At 41.0% G+C, this 12,063-nt stretch overlaps 1 protein-coding gene across 2 annotated transcripts in view; it reads right to left on the minus strand.

Moving 5' to 3' along the window:
* fam102bb (family with sequence similarity 102 member Bb) overlaps positions 1-11,839 on the minus strand; it is a 108,869-nt gene extending 97,030 nt beyond the window's left edge. For both annotated transcript variants that reach the window (XM_061975498.2, XM_061975497.2), the window contains exon 1: positions 11,590-11,839. In XM_061975498.2, coding sequence (XP_061831482.1) covers positions 11,590-11,735 — 146 coding nt within the window. In that variant the 5' untranslated portion in view covers positions 11,736-11,839. The remainder of the gene's footprint in view (positions 1-11,589) is intronic.
* Between the last annotated feature and the right edge of the window lie 224 nt (positions 11,840-12,063).

Here is a 12,063-nt window from a genome sequence, read left to right on the forward strand (position 1 = left end):
AGAGTTAGGGCTGCATGGGATTCTGGGCATTTGTTCTGTTGTGTTTATGTTGTGTTACGGTGCGGATGTTCTCTCGAAATGTGTTTGTCATTCTTGTTTGGTGTGGGTTCACAGTGTGGCGCGTATTTGTAACAGTGTTACAGTTGTTTATACGGCCACCCTCAGTGTGACCTGTGTGGCTGTTGACCAAGTATGCATGGCATTCGCTTGTGTGCGTGAAAAGCCGTAGATATTATGTGACTGGGCCGGCACGCAAAGGCAGTTTACACGTCCGTGTACACAGCGGCGTTTTAAAAAGTCATACATTTTACTTTTTGAACCCGATACCGATATAACATTTTAAAGCATTTATCAACCGATAATATCGTCAGTCCGATTTTATCTGACATCCCTACCTATTAGTGGTTCCACTAAAACTACTTTTTTACACATTTTTTAATAGTCCATTACTAAAAAAAAACATTCCTGCCAGAGTGTTTAACATCCAAAGTAGAAATTGGTGACATTTAAAATCCATAATATCGCAGCCTCTGGCAATAATGACATACTGTATGTCAGCCATCATATTATGGCTGCAGCATTTCCTGGTAATCTTTGATTGTATTTATTAAAAGTAATAATGTTGGCTTTTCCCTTACAAATGTTACTAATCACTGTGGTCTGGCAGCCCGGAGGAGGTTGGCCTGTCAAACATGAGGCAGACAATACCATCTTACTGACGTCTTATAGCATCTACAGCAGTGTTTTTCAACCACTGTGCCGCGGCCCGTGAGATACAGTCTGGTGTGCCGTGGGAGATTGTCATTTTACCTATTTGTGTTAAAAATATTATTTGCAAACCAGTAATTATAGTCTGCAAATGATGTGTTGTTGTTGAGTGTCGGTGTTGTCTAGAGTTCGGCAGAGTAACCGTGTAATACTCTTCCATATCAGTAGGTGGCAGCAGGTAGCTAATTGCTTTGTAGATGTCGGAAACAGTGTCTAATGGTTTAAGCATTAGACACCTTTTTACCTGCACACTGCCTCCCGCCGTTTCCGAAATCTACAAAGCAGTTAGCTACCAGCTGCCACCTACTTTTGCGTTGAAAAAATGCGGAGGCACACCTCCAGCAGAAATCATTAAAAAACGAAACTCAGTTGACAGTAAAAAGTCGTTGTTGCAATTGTTGGGTAAGACTTTAAAGCATAACCAAGCATGCATCACTATAGCTCTTGTCTCGAAGTAGGTGTACTGTCACCACCTGTCACATCACACCCTGACTTATTTGGACTTTTTTGCTGTTTTCCTGTGTGTAGTGTTTTAGTTCTTGTCTTGCGCTCCTATTTTGGTGGATTTTTCTCTTTTTTTGGTATTTTCCTGTAGCAGTTTCATGTTTTCCTATGAGCGATATTTCCCGCATCTACTTTGTTTTAGCAATCGAGAATATTTCAGTTGTTTTTATCCTTCTTTGTGGGGACATTGTTGATTGTCATGTCATGTTCGGATGTACTTTGTGGACGCCGTCTTTGCTCCACAGTAAGTCTTTGCTGTCGTCCAGCATTCTGTTTTTGTTTACTTTGTAGCCAGTTCAGTTTTAGTTTCGTTCTGCATAGCCTTCCCTAAGCTTCAATGCCTTCTTTCTTTTGTTTATTTTTGGTTTAAGCATTAGACACCTTTTTACCTGCACCCTGCCTCCCGCTGTTTCCGACATCTACAAAGCAATTAGCTACCGGCTGCCACCTACTGATATGGAAGAGTATTACCCAGGTAACAAGTGAACGTTATGTGAACGTTAGGAGAACGTAGTGGCATTGTTATGGGAACGTTAGTTTGTAACGTTCAAAGAACGTGAGGTTGTGGAGTTCTTGCTTGTTGTATTTTCCTGTAGCAGTTTCATGTCTTCCTTTGAGCAATATTTTGTTTTAGCAATCGAGAATATTTCAGTTGTTTTTATTCTTCTTTGTGGGGACATTGTTGATTGTCAAGTCATGTTGGGAATTACTTTGTGGACGCCGTCTTTGCTCCACAGTAAGTCTTTGCTGTCGTCCAGCATTCTGTTTTTGTTTACTTTGCGGCCAGTTCAGTTTTAGTTTCGTTCCGCATAGCCTTCCCTAAGCTTCAATGCCTTTTCTTAGGGGCACTCACCTTTTTGTTTACTTTTGGTTTAAGCATTAGACACCTTTTTACCTGCACACTGCCTCCCGCCGTTTCCGACATCTACAAAGTAGTTAGCTACCGGCTGCCACCTACTTTTGTGTTGAAAAAATCCGGAGGCACACCTCCAGCAGAAATCATTAAAAACCGAAACTCAGTTGACAGTAAAAAGTCGTTGTCGCAATTGTTGGGTATGACTTTAAACCATAACCAAGCATGCATCACTATAGCTCTTGTCTCAAAGTAGGTGGGTGTACTGTCACCACCTGTCACATCACACCCTGACTTATTTGGACTTTTTTGCTGTTTTCCTGTGTGTAGTGTTTTAGTTCTTGTCTTGCGCTCCTATTTTGGTGTCTTTTTCTCTTTTTTTGGTATTTTTCTGTAGCAGTTTCATGTTTTCCTATAAGCGATATTTCCCGAATCTACTTTGTTTTAGCAATCGAGAATATTTCATTGTTTTTATCCTTCTTTGTGGGGACATTGTTGATTGTCATGTCATGTTCGGATGTACACTGTGGACGCCGTCTTTGCTCCACAGTAAGTCTTTGCTGTCGTCCAGCATTCTGTTTTTGCTTACTTTGTAGCCAGTTCAGTTTTAGTTTCGTTCTGCATAGCCTTCCCTAAGCTTCAATGCCTTCTTTCTTTTGTTTATTTTGGTTTAAGCATTAGACACCTTTTTACCTGCACACTGCCTCCCGCCGTTTCCGACATCTACAAAGCAGTTAGCTACCGGCTGCCACCTACTTTTGCGTTGAAAAAATGCGGAGGCACACCTCCAGCAGAAATCATTAAAAACCGAAACTCAGTTGACAGTAAAAAGTCGTTGTCGCAATTGTTGGGTATGACTTTAAAGCATAACCAAGCATGCATCACTATAGCTCTTGTCTCAAAGTAGGTGTACTGTCACCACCTGTCACATCACACCCTGACTTATTTGGACTTTTTTGCTGTTTTCCTGTGTGTAGTGTTTTAGTTCTTGTCTTGCGCTCCTATTTTAGTGGCTTTTTCTCTTTTTTTGGTATTTTTCTGTAGCAGTTTCATGTCTTCCTTTGAGTGATATTTCCAGCATCTACTTTGTTTTAGCAATCGAGAATATTTCAGTTGTTTTTATCCTTCTTTGTGGGGACATTGTTGATTGTCATGTCATGTTCGGATGTACTTTGTGGACGCCGTCTTTGCTCCACAGTAAGTCTTTGCTGTCGTCCAGCATTCTGTTTTTGTTTACTTTGTAGCCAGTTCAGTTTTAGTTTCGTTCCGCATAGCCTTCCCTAAGCTTCAATGCCTTTTCTTAGGGGCACTCACCTTTTTGTTTACTTTTGGTTTAAGCATTAGACACCTTTTTACCTGCACACTGCCTCCCGCCGTTTCCGACATCTACAAAGCAGTTAGCTACCGGCTGCCACCTACTTTTGAGTTAAAAAAAATGTGGAGGCACACCTCCAGCAGAAATCATTAAAAACCGAAACTCAGTTGACAGTAAAAAGTCGTTGTCGCAATTGTTGGGTATGACTTTAAACCATAACCAAGCATGCATCAATATAGCTCTTGTCTCAAAGTAGGTGTACTGTCACCACCTGTCACATCACACCCTGACTTATTTGGACTTTTTTGCTGTTTTCCTGTGTGTAGTGTTTTAGTTCTTGTCTTGCGCTCCTATTTTGGTGGATTTTTCTCTTTTTTTGGTATTTTCCTGTAGCAGTTTCATGTCTTCCTTTGAGCGATATTTCCCGCATCTACTTTGTTTTAGCAATCAAGAATATTTCAGTTGTTTTTATCCTTCTTTGTGTGGACATTGTTGATTGTCAAGTCATGTTGGGAATTACTTTGTGGACGCCGTCTTTGCTCCACAGTAAGTCTTTGCTGTCGTCCAGCATTCTGTTTTTGTTTGCTTTGTAGCCAGTTCAGTTTTAGTTTCGTTCTGCATAGCCTTCTCTAAGCTTCAATGCCTTTTCTTAGGGGCACTCACCTTTTGTTTATTTTTGGTTTAAGCATTAGACACATTTTTACCTGCACACTGCCTCCCACTGTTTCCGACATCTACTTTTGCGTTGAAAAAATGCGGAGGCACACCACCAGCAGAAATCATTAAAAAACGAAACTCAGTTGACAGTAAAAAGTTGTTGTTGCAATTGCTGGGTATGACTTTAATGCATAACCAAGCATGCATCAATATAGCTCTTGTCTCGAAGTAGGTGTACTGTCACCACCTGTCACATCACACCCTGACTTATTTGGACTTTTTTGCTGTTTTCCTGTGTGTAGTGTTTTAGTTCTTGTCTTGCGCTCCTATTTTAGTGGCTTTTTCTCTTTTTTTGGTATTTTCCTGTAGCAGTTTCATGTTTTCCTATGAGCGATATTTCCCGCATCTACTTTGTTTTAGCAATCGAGAATATTTCAGTTGTTTTAATCCTTCTTTGTGGGGACATTGTTGATTGTCATGTCATGTTCGGTTGTACTTTGTGGACGCCGTCTTTGCTCCACAGTAAGTCTTTGCTGTCGTCCAGCATTCTGTTTTTGTTTACTTTGTAGCCAGTTTCGTTCTGCATAGCCTTCCCTAAGCTTCAATGCCTTTTCTTAGGGGCACTCACCTTTTGTTTATTTTTGGTTTAAGCATTAGACCCTTTTTTGAAGCACAAAAGCAAATACTCCTAGATCCCGGCGAACGGCAGAAAAACCTGATGGATAGATGCACTGACACACCAACCCTATAATATCAATCAATCTTAGTTTATTTATATAGTTCTTAATCACAAGTGCCTCAAAGGGCTGAAGAAACCACTACGACATCCCCATCTGAGCCTCGTCCAGGCAAGGAAAAATTCCAAAAGCCCAAAATGTGAAAAAGAAGGAACCTTGGAGAGGGGTCGCAGATGTGGGGACCCCTGTGGTTAATTGTATCAGGTATAATTTTTTTCTCCACAGTAAGTCTTTGCTGTCGTCCAGCATTCTGTTTTTGTTTGCTGTGCAGCCAGTTCAGTTTTAGCTTCGTTCCGCATAGCCTTCCCTAAGCTTCAATGCCTTTTCTTAGGGGCACTCACCTTTTTGTTTACTTTTGGTTTAAGCATTAGACACCTTTTTACCTGCACCCTGCCTCCCGCTGTTTCCGACATCTACAAAGCAATTAGCTACCTGCTGCCACCTACTGATATGGAAGAGTATTACCCAGGTAACAAGTGAACGTTATGTGAACGTTAGGAGAACGTAGTGGCATTGTTATGGGAACGTTAGTTTGTAACGTTCAAAGAACGTGAGGTTGTGGAGTTCTTGCTTGTTGTATTTTCCTGTAGCAGTTTCATGTCTTCCTTTGAGCAATATTTTGTTTTAGCAATCAAGAATATTTCAGTTGTTTTTATCCTTCTTTGTGGGGACATTGTTGATTGTCAAGTCATGTTGGGAATTACTTTGTGGACGCCGTCTTTGCTCCACAGTAAGTCTTTGCTGTCGTCCAGCATTCTGTTTTTGCTTACTTTGTAGCCAGTTCAGTTTTAGTTTGGTTCTGCATAGCCTTCCCGAAGCTTCAATGCCTTTTCTTAGGGGCATTCACCTTTTTGTTTATTTTTGGTTTAAGCATTAGACACCTTTTTACCTGCACACTGCCTCCCACTGTTTCCGACATCTACTTTTGCGTTGAAAAAATGCGGAGGCACACCTCCAGCAGAAATCATTAAAAACCGAAACTCAGTTGACAGTAAAAAGTCGTTGTCGCAATTGTTGGGTATGACTTTAGACCATAACCAAGCATGCGTCACTATAGCTCTTGTCTCAAAGTAGGTGTACTGTCACCACCTGTCACATCAAACCCTGACTTATTTTGACTTTTTTGCTGTTTTCCTGTGTGTAGTGTTTTAGTTCTTGTCTTGCGCTCCTATTTTGGTGTCTTTTTCTCTTTTTTTGGTATTTTTCTGTAGCAGTTTCATGTTTTCCTATGAGCGATATTTCCCGCATCTACTTTGTTTTAGCAATCGAGAATATTTCAGTTGTTTTAATCCTTCTTTGTGGGGACATTGTTGATTGTCATGTCATGTTCGGTTGTACTTTGTGGACGCCGTCTTTGCTCCACAGTAAGTCTTTGCTGTCGTCCAGCATTCTGTTTTTTTTCTACTTTGTAGCCAGTTCAGTTTTAGTTTCGTTCTGCATAGCCTTCCTTAAGCTTCAATGCTTTTTCTTAGGGGCACTCACCTTTTGTTTATTTTTGGTTTAAGCATTAGACCAGGGGTAGGGAGCCTATGGCTCTAGAGCCAGATGTGGCTCTTTTGATGAGTGCATCTGGCTCTCAGATAAATCTTAGCTTACATTGCTTTACACGATAAGTAATGAATAATTCCGCTGGTAATCAGTGTTAAAAATAACGTACAAAATATAAAACATTCTCATGCATTTTAATCCATCCATCCGTTTTGTACCACACCTGTTCAAGAAGTCGCATTAATCTTAAGAAGTATTTTATTTATTATTGGTTAGTTTCAGAATAACAATGTTATTAAAAAGAATAAGAGACTTGTTATACTCTAAAAATGTTGGTCTTACTTAAAAATCCACGCATTTAGTTGTATTCAGTGTTTAAAAATATATGGCTTTCACGGAAATACATTTTAAAATATTTGACTTTCATGGCCAAAAAGGTTCCCGACCCCTGCATTAGACACTTTTTTGAAGCACAAAAGCAAATACTCCTAGATCCCGGCGAACGGCAGAAAAACCTGATGAATGGATGCACTGACACACCAACCCTATTATATCAATCAATCTTCAAAGGGCTGAAGAAACCACTACGACATCCCCATCTGAGCCTCGTCCGGGCAAGGAAAAATTCCAAAAGCCCAAAATGTGAAAAAGAAGGAACCTTGGAGAGGGGTCGCAGATGTGGGGACCCCTGTGGTTAATTGTATCAGGTATAATTTTTTTCTCCGCAGTAAGTCTTTGCTGTCGTCCAGCATTCTGTTTTTGTTTGCTGTGTAGCCAGTTCAGTTTTAGCTTCGTTCCGCATAGCCTTCCCTAAGCTTCAATGCCTTTTCTTAGGGGCACTCACCTTTTGTTTATTTTTGGTTTAAGCATTAGACACCTTTTTACCTGCACACTACCTCCCGCCGTTTCCGACATCTACAAAGCAATTAGCTACCGGCTGCCACCTACTTTTGCGTTGAAAAAATCCGGAGGCACACCTCCAGCAGAAATCATTAAAAACCGAAACTCAGTTGACAGTAAAAAGTCGTTGTCGCAATTGTTGGGTATGACTTTAAAGCATAACCAAGCATGCGTCACTATAGCTCTTGTCTCAAAGTAGGTGTACTGTCACCACCTATCACATCACACCCTGACTTATTTGGACTTTTTTGCTGTTTTCCTGTGTGTAGTGTTTTAGTTCTTGTCTTGCGCTCCTATTTTGGTGGCTTTTTCTCTTTTTTTTGGTATTTTTCTGTTGCAGTTTCATGTTTTCCTATAAGCGATATTTCCCGAATCTACTTTGTTTTAGCAAACGAGAATATTTCAGTTGTTTTTATCCTTCTTTGTGGGGACATTGTTGATTGTCATGTCATGTTCGGTTGTACTTTGTGGACGCCGTCTTTGCTCCACAGTAAGTCTTTGCTGTCGTCCAGCATTCTGTTTTTGTTTACTTTGTAGCCAGTTCAGTTTTAGTTTCGTTCTGCATAGCCTTCCCTAAGCTTCAATGCCTTCTTTCTTTTGTTTATTTTTGGTTTAAGCATTAGACACCTTTTTACCTGCACACTACCTCCCGCTGTTTCCGACATCTACAGAGCAATTAGCTACCTGCTGCCATCTACTGATATGGAAGAGTATTACCCAGGTAACAAGTGAACGTTATGTGAACGTTAGGAGAACGTAGTGGCATTGTTATGGGAACGTTAGTTTGTAACGTTCAAAGAACGTGAGGTTGTGGAGTTCTTGCTTGTTGTATTTTCCTGTAGCAGTTTCATGTCTTCCTTTGAGCAATATTTTGTTTTAGCAATCAAGAATATTTCAGTTGTTTTTATCCTTTTTTGTGGGGACATTGTTGATTGTCAAGTCATGTTGGGAATTACTTTGTGGACGCCGTCTTTGCTCCACAGTAAGTCTTTGCTGTCGTCCAGCATTCTGTTTTTGCTTACTTTGTAGCCAGTTCAGTTTTAGTTTGGTTCTGCATAGCCTTCCCGAAGCTTCAATGCCTTTTCTTAGGGGCACTCACCTTTTTGTTTACTTTTGGTTTAAGCATTAGACACCTTTTTACCTGCACACTGCCTCCCGCCGTTTCCGACATCTACAAAGCAGTTAGCTACCGGCTGCCACCTACTTTTGCGTTGAAAAAATGCGGAGGCACACCTCCAGCAGAAATCATTAAAAACCGAAACTCAGTTGACAGTAAAAAGTCGTTGTCGCAATTGTTGGGTATGACTTTAAACCATAACCAAGCATGCATCACTATAGCTCTTGTCTCAAAGTAGGTGTACTGTCACCACCTGTCACATCACACCCTGACTTATTTGGACTTTTTTGCTGTTTTCCTGCGTGTAGTGTTTTAGTTCTTGTCTTGCGCTCCTATTTTGGTGGATTTTTCTCTTTTTTTGGTATTTTCCTGTAGCAGTTTCATGTTTTCCTATAAGCGATATTTCCCGAATCTACTTTGTTTTAGCAATCGAGAATATTTCAGTTGTTTTTATCCTTCTTTGTGGGGACATTGTTGATTGTCATGTCATGTTCGGATGTACACTGTGGACGCCGTCTTTGCTCCACAGTAAGTCTTTGCTGTCGTCCAGCATTCTGTTTTTGTTTACTTTGTAGCCAGTTTCGTTCTGCATAGCCTTCCCTAAGCTTCAATGCCTTTTCTTAGGGGCACTCTCACCTTTTGTTTATTTTTGGTTTAAGCATTAGACCCTTTTTTGAAGCACAAATACTCCTAGATCCCGGCGAACGGCAGAAAAACCTGATGAATAGATGCACTGACACACCAACCCTATAATATCAATCAATCGTAGTTTATTTATATAGTTCTTAATCACAAGTGCCTCAAAGGGCTGAAGAAACCACTATGACATCCCCATCTGAGCCTCGTCCGGGCAAGGAAAAATTCCAAAAGCCCAAAATGTGAAAAAGAAGGAACCTTGGAGAGGGGTCGCAGATGTGGGGACCCCTGTGGTTAATTGTATCAGGTATAATTTTTTTCTCCACAGTAAGTCTTTGCTGTCGTCCAGCATTCTGTTTTTGTTTACTTTGCGGCCAGTTCAGTTTTAGTTTGGTTCCGCATAGCCTTCCCTAAGCTTCAATGCCTTTTCTTAGGGGCACTCACCTTTTTGTTTACTTTTGGTTTAAGCATTAGACACCTTTTTACCTGCACACTGCCTCCCGCCGTTTCCGACATCTACAAAGCAGTTAGCTACCGGCTGCCACCTACTTTTGCGTTGAAAAAATGCGGAGGCACACCTCCAGCAGAAATCATTAAAAAACGAAACTCAGTTGACAGTAAAAAGTCGTTGTCGCAATTGTCGGGTATGACTTTAAACCATAACCAAGCATGCATCACTATAGCTCTTGTCTCAAAGTAGGTGTACTGTCACCACCTGTCACATCACACCCTGACTTATTTGGACTTTTTTGCTGTTTTCCTGTGTGTAGTGTTTTACTTCTTGTCTTGCGCTCCTACTTTGGTGGCTTTTCCTCTTTTTTTGGTATTTTTCTGTAGCAGTTTCATGTCTTCCTTTGAGCGATATTTCCCGCATCTACTTTGTTTTAGCAATCAATAATATTTCAGTTGTTTTTATCCTTCTTTGTGGGGACATTGTTGATTGTCATGTCATGTTGGGATGTACATTGTGGACGCCGTCTTTGCTCCACAGTAAGTCTTTGCTGTCGTCCAGCATTCTGTTTTTGCTTACTTTGTAGCCAGTTCAGTTTTAGTTTCGTTCTGCATAGCCTTCTCTAAGCTTCAATGCCTTTTCTTAGGGGCACTCACCTTTTTGTTTATTTTTGGTTTAAGCATTAGACACCTTTTTACCTGCACCCTGCCTCCCGCTTTTTCCGACATCTACAAAGCAATTAGCTACCGGCTGCCACCTACTTTTGCGTTGAAAAAATGCGGAGGCACACCTCCAGCAGAAATCATTAAAAACCGAAACTCAGTTGACAGTAAAAAGTCGTTGTCGCAATTGTTGGGTATGACTTTAAAGCATAACCAAGCATGCATCACTATAGCTCTTGTCTCAAAGTAGGTGTACTGTCACCACCTGTCACATCACACCCTGACTTATTTGGACTTTTTTGCTGTTTTCCTGTGTGTAGTGTTTTAGTTCTTGTCTTGCGCTCCTATTTTGGTGTCTTTTTCTCTTTTTTTGGTATTTTTCTGTAGCAGTTTCATGTTTTCCTATAAGCGATATTTCCCGAATCTACTTTGTTTTAGCAATCGAGAATATTTCAGTTGTTTTTATCCTTCTTTGTGGGGACATTGTTGATTGTCATGTCATGTTCGGATGTACTTTGTGGACGCCGTCTTTGCTCCACAGTAAGTCTTTGCTGTCGTCCAGCATTCTGTTTTTGTTTACTTTGTAGCCAGTTTTGTTCTGCATAGCCTTCCCTAAGCTTCAATGCCTTTTCTTAGGGGCACTCACCTTTTGTTTATTTTTGGTTTAAGCATTAGACACTTTTTTGAAGCACAAAAGCAAATACTCCTAGATCCCGGCGAACGGCAGAAAAACCTGATGAATAGATGCACTGACACACCAACCCTATAATATCAATCAATCTTAGTTTATTTATATAGTTCTTAATCACAAGTGCCTCAAAGGGCTGAAGAAACCACTACGACATCCCCATCCGAGCCTCGTCCGGGCAAGGAAAAATTCCAAAAGCCCAAAATGTGAAAAAGAAGGAACCTTGGAGAGGGGTCGCAGATGTGGGGACCCCTGTGGTTAATTGTATCAGGTAGAATTTTTTTCTCCGCAGTAAGTCTTTGCTGTCGTCCAGCATTCTGTTTTTGTTTGCTTTGTAGACAGTTCAGTTTTAGCTTCGTTCCGCATAAGCTTCAATGCCTTTTCTTAGGGGCACTCAACTTTTGTTTATTTTTGGTTTAAGCATTAGACACCTTTTTACCTGCCTTCTGCTGTTTCCGACATCTACAAAGCAATTAGCTACCTGCTGCCACCTACTGATATGGAAGAGTATTACACGGCTACTCTGCCGAGCTCCAGACGGCACCGACACTCAACAACAACACATCATTTGCAGACAATAATTACTGGTTTGCAAAAAATATTTTCAACCCAAATAGGTAAAATGACATCATCTGCCGCGGCACAGTGGTTGAAAAACACTGACATCTTAGATACTTTACTTACCCACTTCCACCTATCTCGGATTAAGACCATTAAATGAGTGTTGGCCGCTAATTAAACCGTCTTAACCTCATGAGCTCGGTGTAAATAAATAAATGAGTGGTGTAAACACAAGCAGGACCGACGTCTCACCTCGAAGACTCCTCGGAGAATCCGCCGTCCAAAAGTCGGACTTTACAGAAGAGAACGCCGTTGACGAACGGAACCGACGAGAGCTCGTCCAGCTCAAAATTCACCTTGAATTTGAATTTCTTCTTTTTCATCATCATTAAATCCATACACAGTCTTTTGAGGAGGATGTTTAGCGTCGACGGTCCATTGTGCGAAGGTGCCGACACCGCCGAGATGTGTGCTGGTTGGAGGATGGGGACGCGGTCCACAACACTCGTCAATCGCCGGAAGGATGCACCCGAAACACTTCCTGCGGAGCTTTTCAAAATAAAACCGAGCGACACAGTACAACAGTGTGTGTACGGAATAAATGCAACCTGCGACGGCAGTACAATACAATTAAATATGGTCAAACGTGCTTTATTGATTATTTTTGTATACCACTCCTTATTGTATTGATTCTAATCAGATTCGTTCAGTTCGTTTTCAGTTTAT

This window comes from Nerophis lumbriciformis, linkage group LG14 (assembly GCF_033978685.3).
Source record: "Nerophis lumbriciformis linkage group LG14, RoL_Nlum_v2.1, whole genome shotgun sequence".
NCBI lineage: Eukaryota > Metazoa > Chordata > Actinopteri > Syngnathiformes > Syngnathidae > Nerophis > Nerophis lumbriciformis.